Below are 8,607 nucleotides of genomic sequence, written 5' to 3'. Positions count from 1 at the left end.
TGGACCGTTTTTATTTCAGGGGGGGATGATTTGGACCGTTTTTATTTCAGGGGGGATGATTTGGACCGTTTTTATTTCAGGGGGGATGATTTGGACCGTTTTTATTTCAGGGGGGATGATTTGGACCGTTTTTATTACAGGGGGGATGATTTGGACCGTTTTTATTTCAGGGGGGATGATTTGGACCGTTTTTATTTCAGGGGGGGATGATTTGGACCGTTTTTATTTCAGGGGGGGATGATTTGGACCGTTTTTATTTCAGGGGGGATGATTTGGACCGTTTTTATTTCAGGGGGGATGATTTGGACCGTTTTTATTTCAGGGGGGATGATTTGGACCGTTTTTATTACAGGGGGGATGATTTGGACCGTTTTTATTTCAGGGGGGATGATTTGGACCGTTTTTATTTCAGGGGGGATGATTTGGACCGTTTTTATTTCAGGGGGGGATGCCATCCTCCCTCATCCCCCCTCAACTCCAGCACTGGTGGTGGGGATGGTTTTTCTTGTGTTTTTGCCGTCAGCTTGATGGTCACCGTCTTCACTTCGGAGTACTCGGCCAGCGCGTACTCTCCCCTGAGGGAACACAGAGAGCCAGTCAACACACGTTCAACAAGAACACCGGGAAAACAACGTGATGGTTCTTACAGCTCGCGTCCATTGCCTGACATCTTATATCCTCCGAAGGGAGCCTGGACGTGCAGAGCGTTGTAGCAGTTGATCCTTAACAAAGGGAAAGAGGTCCAGTGGTTAGTCCTCATCCTATCAGGCCTTAAATGAAATAACTGAATCCACTTGAGAAATGCTTGGAGCAGTGTGGATCCTGAATAAAAGCTCTACACATTTACTTTGGCTCGTCTCTCTCTCAACACACACGAACCCGAGATATTTCATCAATTTCATCAATGGTTCAATGGTTTCATCAGCTGGTTCTGTCTCCAACATATGTGCAGCTGAAAAAACCCCAAGCTCAGCTGGTGAGACGCATTCATATAACACTGACAAAAGTCAAAACTGCTTCTCTTTTCAACCTATTCCATGTGTGGAAATAAGGAAAGCTCTTAAAGCTATTAATCCAAGAAAATCTCCTGGACCAGATAATTTGGACCCTTATCTCCTGAAAACTGCAGCTGATTTTATTGCTGAACCCATTTCTCATATTTTTAATCTGAGCCTCCAAATGAATATCATCCCCACAATATGGAAATCAGCTTTTGTTGTGCCACTTTTTAAAGGTGGGGACCCAACTGATCTCAACAACTATCGCCCTATCTCAAAATTGCCAATTCTAGCTAAAATATTAGAATCTCAAGTAAATTTTCAGATAAAACAGTACTTGGTAAACAATAATATTCTGTGTGAAACGCAGTCTGGTTTTAGGGCAGGACATAGCACCATAACTGCAACGATGTCTGTGCTTAATGACATCTGTAATGCTTTAGACCAGAAGAAACACTGTGCTGTACTGTTTATTGATTTAACCAAGGCTTTTGATTCTGTTAACCATGGATTACTGCTTAAAAAACTCAAAGATATTGGCTTTTCTGACCCAGCTGTTCACTGGTTCAGGAATTATCTTACAGACAGGACCCAATGTGTAGCTACAGATGGGCACCAGTCAGACTTTATCACAATTTCCAATGGGGTCCCTCAAGGTTCTGTTTTGGCTCCTGTCCTATTTACAGTTTTTATTAATGACATTGGGAGGAATCTGAACAGTGCAAAAATCCATCTTTACGCAGATGACACAGTTATTCATTCGATCGCCCCCTCTCTTTCCCAAGCCATCAATGATCTCCAGTCTGCTTTTGAACAGCTCCAGACATCACTGACTGAACTAAAGTTGGTCCTCAACGCCAAAAAGACCAAATTTATGACTTTTACCAGAACCCGTTCAACCAACACCATCCATCCTGGTATACAAACTACAGGAGGAGAAACTATTGAAAGAGTACCATCATATAAATACCTGGGTATCTGGTTGGATGACAAACTGTCATTTTCAGAACATGTGTCTCATCTGGTAAAGAAACTGAGGGCTTTGCTGGGGTTTTATTATAGAAACAAAACCTGTTTTAACATTGTTGCCAAGAAAAAACTAGTACAGGCAACTTTTTTAAGCACTCTGGACTACGGGGATATTATTTATATGCATGCTGCCTCCTCAAAACTTCATTACCTTGATACAGTTTATCACAGTGCTTTGCGTTTCATTACCAACTCAGCGTTTAGGACACATCACTGTGTTCTCTATTCTCTGGTCTCCTGGCCCTCACTGACCCTGAGGAGACAACAACATTGGATTATTTTTATTTACAAAGCCATTCTGAATAAACTCCCCACATATCTGTCCAACTTGTTGTCTCCAGTTCACAGTGTGTACAGCTCCCGCTCTTCCACACGGAAGCTGTAGAAAGTCCCCAGGATTCATACAGAACTTGGCAAAGCAGCCTTCTCCTACGCTGCTCCCTGGTCCTGGAACAACATTCAGAACTGTCTTAAACTTTCTGGGCTCATCTCCTTGGGTGAATTCAAGGTTCTTCTCAAACAGAAACTAACAGAAATGTGCACCTGCTATTTTTAATGTAAGGTATTGTAATGTTGTTTGCACTGTTTGTTGTTGTTGTTGTTAAATTGATTTTATTGTTGTTTTCAATTCAATTTTCAATTCAATTTTATTTATATAGCGTCTAATACAACAGATGTTGTCTCTAGACGCTTTCCAGAGATCCAGAACATAAACATAAACATAAACATAAACATAAACATAAACCCCCGAGCAATTATTATATAAACAATGGCAGGTAAAAACTCCCTTAGTGGGAGAAAAGCCTTAAGCCAAACAGTGGCAAGGAAAAAACCACCAGTTGTTGTTGCACCAGTTAAGCCTCTTGGCCAGGTCTCCCTCGTAAAAGAGATTCAGTCTCAAGGGATTTTCCTGGTAAAATAAAGGTTAAATAAATGTTTGTCATAATAAACTTCCTCTCTATGAAAATACATGAATTCCAACGCATCAAGTCTGGAAGTAATTCAGGGCTGATACTGAGGTTGACGTCTTTTTAGTGTTGTTAAGACATCCATACTGTGTTATTTGACGCGTTAGATTTGATTTTTATTTTGTACATGTAAAAGACAACAATTAAAGATTAAAAACTAGGGGAGTTTTTACCTGCCATTGTTTATGTAATAATTGCTCTGGGGTTTATGTTCTGGGTCTCAACAACATCTGTTGTATTAGACGCTATACAAATAAAATTGAAATTGAAAGAGAAGATAAGAAAACAAAACAAAGCAAACAAAAAAAACAAACAAACAACAAAACAAAGAAATTCATACTTTAACACTTTATATCTTAATTACATGTGCAACAAGGAGTCGGAAGAAGTGTAAACTTATTTAATCCTACCCCCATTCACTAATCATTTATTAACACGTATTTATAATAACTAACTATACTATAATTATACTCACACACTAACCTATACTGTACATACATACACATAGTTGAGTAACCTGCAGAAACACCTGCACAAACACCTGCAGAAAAACCTGCAGACTCGCCTGTAGAATCACCTGCAGACGCGCCTGAAGAAACACCTGCAGAGGCACCTGCAGAAACACCTGCAGACGTGCCTGCAGACGCGCCTGAAGAAATACCTGCAGACGCGCCTGTAGAATCACCTGCAGACACGCCTGTAGAAACACCTGCAGAAACACCTGCAGACGCGCCTGTAGAAACACCTGCAGAAACACCTGCAGATGCGCCTGTAGAAACACCTGCAGAAACACCTGCAGACACGCCTGTAGAATCACCTGCAGACGTGCCTGTAGAAACACCTGTAGAAACACCTGCAGACGCGCCTGTAGAATCACCTGTAGAAACACCTGCAGAAACACCTGCAGACGCACCTGTAGAATCACCTGCAGAAACACCTGCAGACGCGCCTGCAGAAACACCTGCAGACGCGCCTGTAGAATCACCTGAAGAAACACCTGCAGACGCGCCTGAAGAAACACCTGCAGAAACACCTGCAGACGCGCCTGAAGAATCACCTGCAGATGCGCCTGTAGAAACACCTGCAGAAATACCTGCAGACGCTCCTGCAGAAACACCTACAGAAACACCTGCAGACGCGCCTGTAGAAACACCTGCAGAAACACCTGCAGACGCTCCTGAAGAAACACCTGCAGAAACACCTGCAGACGCGCCTGAAGAATCACCTGCAGATGCGCCTGTAGAAACACCTGCAGAAATACCTGCAGACGCTCCTGCAGAAACACCTACAGAAACACCTGCAGACGCGCCTGTAGAAACACCTGCAGAAACACCTGCAGACGCTCCTGAAGAAACACCTGCAGAAACACCTGCAGACGCGCCTGAAGAATCACCTGCAGATGCGCCTGCAGAAACACCTGCAGACGCGCCTGTAGAATCACCTGCAGATGCGCCTGTAGAAACACCTGCAGAAACACCTGCAGACGCTCCTGCAGAAACACCTGCAGACGCTCCTGCAGAAACACCTGCAGACGCTCCTGCAGAAACACCTGCAGACGCTCCTGCAGAAACACCTGCAGAAACACCTGCAGACGCGCCTGTAGAATCACCTGCAGAAACACCTGCAGACGCTCCTGCAGAAACACCTACAGAAACACCTGCAGACGCGCCTGTAGAATCACCTGCAGATGCGCCTGTAGAAACACCTGCAGAAACACCTGCAGACGCTCCTGCAGAAACACCTACAGAAACACCTGCAGACGCGCCTGAAGAATCACCTGCAGAAACACCTGCAGATGCGCCTGTAGAATCACCTGCAGAATCACCTGCAGACGCGCCTGAAGAAACACCTGCAGAATCACCTGCAGAAACACCTGCAGACGCTCCTGCAGAAACACCTACAGAAACACCTGCAGACGCACCTGTCACTAATGATAAGATCAGGTCAACTCAGCGTGATGATTAATACCCAGAAAAATGAACGTCTTCCTTCTTTCCAAGTCCATCATTCCACCATTCTGAGATTTTGATGAGAAATTATCTTCAGAATATATATTCCTTATTTATATTTCTTCATTAAAGAACTCTAAACCAGTGGCACCAAACCACATCAGCACAGACAAGTTCATCAATTTAATCCTGAATTTTGCATGAAAACGTTTGTTTTCTTTTTTTCTGCAAAGGACACAAAACATCTGACAAAACATGTCCCTGGGCTTATGGCGGAGACTCACCAGACGGTTCCCGTCTCCATGGCTGCAGACACAGACAGAGCTCTGTCCAAACTGGTGGTAAAGACTGCCGACACCAGGCCGAAGTCCGAGCTGTTGGCTCGCGTCACGGCCTCCTCCGCGCTCTTAAAGCTGAAGATACACTGGACAGGTCCAAAGATCTGGCAGTGCAAAGATATCAATCATCATCAAACCTATCATATCTAAGTATATATATTCTTAAATGGCGATGGAAAAGGGACTTTTACTGCAGGTAGCTGCAACATGTAACTTCATGTATACTTTAGCTAGTTATACTTTTCTGTACATGAACCCTGACTCAAGTATCAGCCAAGCATATTGATTTGGTAGCTGGTATACTACGTAAACGATCACGTTTCGTTTTATGAAATACATGTAAGGAGTGTGAAGATGAATGTGTGTTTTATGTGTGATCTTATGGTCAGGTACAACGTTAGGTAAAACATAAACAAATGGGAATTGAACTGAAAAATCAGGCAAGTATACACACAAGTCCACTCTGTATGGCAGGAAGAGCTTGTTGGGAGCTTTGACCATTGTCTGTGTAGTGTAGGTGCCTTTCCCTTAGCGGGGTCTGTAGTGAAACAGGACCGGAACTTCTAACAGCCGCTGCAGCAGGTCCATCACACTGCAGCGCCACACAAGAACCCCCGACCAAACAAGCGATACAGCCAGTACTGGAGTTGAGGGGGGATGAGGGGGGATGAGGGGGGATGGCATCCCCCCCTGAAATAAAAACGGTCCAAATCATCCCCCCTGTAAAACTGCCATCCCCCCTTTCCGTCCCTTATGTCATTTCATCGATGAATTGTGGTTTTACTGCTATTTCAACATTTAGAGAAAATCACCAGAAAAATAACACCAGAAACATAACTTATTTGACTTATTTGATTTTCACCTGTTTCAAGTAAATTTTCACTTGAAATAAGTAGAAAAATCTGCCAGTGGGACAAGATTTCTCTTCTTATTACAAGTAAAAAAATCTGCATTTGTAGACGGTAGAAAGTACTGGGATAGAAAGATTTAAAAGAAGGTGAGCGAAAAGTTGCGTGAAGCAGCATTTGTTTTGAATTTGGTACAGGAAGAAGAAGCGGAAATGATGGGAATTGCGTCATGACGTTCTCCGCGCGTCGCTGGTTTGATCCAGATATCCCAAATGATTAATTACCATGTAAACGGAATATTCCCAATGTGTCAGTAACCGGAATATTAGCAATAACCCAAATTTTGACTGCATATAAACGTAGTCTATAATTAGTAGGGATGTAAATCACAATTGTATGATGGTTTTATGTTTCCTAAAACCACAATATGTCCAGTTCTGTGGTGCTCCTGTGCTGCTCAGACACAACCGCCCAGCTGTCTCTTCGTTAGGTGGGCAGTAATCCAGACTGGAGGCGTCCACCTGTGTCTCCCGGAGGTTCTTACGTAGTACCGTAGTACCGTAGTACCGTAGTACCGTAGTGGTGCAGGCTGCACTGGAGAACTCAAAGAACATGATCCTCACAGTGCCAGAGTTATCACAATGATAACTTCCTTGTTTCACCAAAAGGCGTTTTTTGATGGGATCCTGCTATTATCGCTGGATGATGAACGGGTGCTTAACGCACATGGGGTCATATAAACGCAAGGCTTGTGTGAGTGTGTAGAACGGGGATGGATGAACACGGGGATTTTTGGCCGGGTTTGCTCCGGGTCCGTTTACTGATCACTGTGATTACTGTGATCATGGCAAATGCGCCACGCTGTTTTTTCAGGTTTGTGTGAATTAAAAGTAGCAGAGTTGTGGCTGTTTTACACAGTAAAACTATAGTACTACATTTCCATCAGATTCATCTGTACTGTGTTCAAACAAGTAAAACTATGAAACTATGTTCCAGCTCTGACTATCATAAATACACCAGACGTGCAGATGGAGGAGATTCTGCTGCCAAATGTGAATTCTAATGCTGGTAAAAGGACTGTTGTGTACAGGGCCATGTATGAGTGGAATTCATTTCCCAAACACATCACACAAACAAACAGCATAAGAACATTCAAATTATTAGTCAAGCAACATCTTTTGAATCAGTATAGTAACAATTATAGAACGTTGAAACAGAGATCACTCTAACAAGCAGCAGCTGAGACTGATTGTCTGACCTGCTGGAAATTGAAACATAGTTGGTTATGACTGTTGTTGGCTGTATTCTTTTTTCTTCTCGTTGTGACGTTCTAGACTACAAATGAAATGAAATTGTGGACTGCTTTTCAGACCTTTTGACGACCTCAGATGAATTTCTGGTAACCCTTTCTTTTACAGTACAGTAATAACTAGAGATGCACCGATCGAACGGCCCCTGATCAGGATCGGGCCGATAATGGCCCTATCGGTTTTGATCGGAGATCGGAAAATAATAGTTCAGAGTGGCCGATCTGATGACGTTTACAACAACAAACCCCCGCCCGCGCGGGCGTTCCCGCATCTCAGACCGAGCGGTCCTGAGGGAGCGTGATCGGCCTCGCCGGTGCGGGAGTTTTACAATGTCTGAAAACAACAACAAATTTGCAGTTTGTGAAGTGTGTCCAAAGGAGATACCATGAGGAGGAATGTTACAAAATAATTTCAACACAACGAAGCTGATAAGACATTTGAAAGTTTTTCACACGGACTATATTGAGTTTTCAAAGTTGGCTGCAGCAGAAAAAAGGGAGAGAAAAAAGGAGCGCGCAGCAACGGCACTAACTCAGTTGTAACACCTGTAACAGAGACTTATAAACGACAGGAAGAAAAATAAAGAACTACATCGTAAGGTAATGAATTCATATGCTTTGCTCATCAGCTGCTTTCTGTTCTAGAAGACATCGGGTTTAAACACGTTTGCAGCTTTGATCTGCGGTGCGCGCGGTGCGCGCTGCCGCGGTGCGCGCTGCCGCGTCGTAAATATTTCACTGATGAAATCCTGTCGGAGTTTTACCAGACTATATACAGTCCAAAGCCTCACGCAGGACGACAGTCGTGTCAGTCGCTTCAGGAGTGACATGTGGAGTTCTAGTGTGAAGAGTTTTGCTTCACTCACAAGAGTTTCCTCACACCCGGCGGATGCTACCGCTAAAGCTTTCACAAAGCTTAATAATTCATAATTAATTTTTATTTTAAGATTTAATTCTTCTTTCCACAGGAAAACTAAGGTTTATCGTTTGCAACTTGTATCCACTTTTAGAGAGTGAAATGTCTGCTGTTGTCTGTGTTGGTCACATGTTGTACATAATTATTACCACAGGAAAGCTGAAGCTACTAAACTACACTTACTCTTTGTAAACCGAGTTTACACCTAATCTCCTAATTTTTATACCTAATAATACAATGTCAGTGTCGTGT

The 8,607-nt window shown here is 43.3% G+C and overlaps 1 protein-coding gene across 1 annotated transcript in view; it reads right to left on the bottom strand.

Annotated features, from left to right (window-relative positions):
- Positions 1 to 329: 329 nt before the first annotated feature.
- The window catches only part of aldh1a3 (aldehyde dehydrogenase 1 family, member A3), a 37,406-nt gene continuing 29,128 nt past the window's right edge, over positions 330 to 8,607 (bottom strand). The window contains exons 11-13 of the mRNA XM_061735837.1: positions 5,229 to 5,386; positions 648 to 722; positions 330 to 575 (exon numbers count right to left, since the gene is read on the bottom strand). Of these exons, the coding sequence (XP_061591821.1) occupies positions 434 to 575; positions 648 to 722; positions 5,229 to 5,386 (375 nt within the window). The 3' untranslated portion in view covers positions 330 to 433. The remainder of the gene's footprint in view (positions 576 to 647; positions 723 to 5,228; positions 5,387 to 8,607) is intronic.

The sequence above is a fragment of the Cololabis saira genome, chromosome 2 (genome assembly GCF_033807715.1).
Source record: "Cololabis saira isolate AMF1-May2022 chromosome 2, fColSai1.1, whole genome shotgun sequence".
NCBI lineage: Eukaryota > Metazoa > Chordata > Actinopteri > Beloniformes > Belonidae > Cololabis > Cololabis saira.
This window is presented reverse-complemented; position numbering and strand designations above follow the sequence as displayed.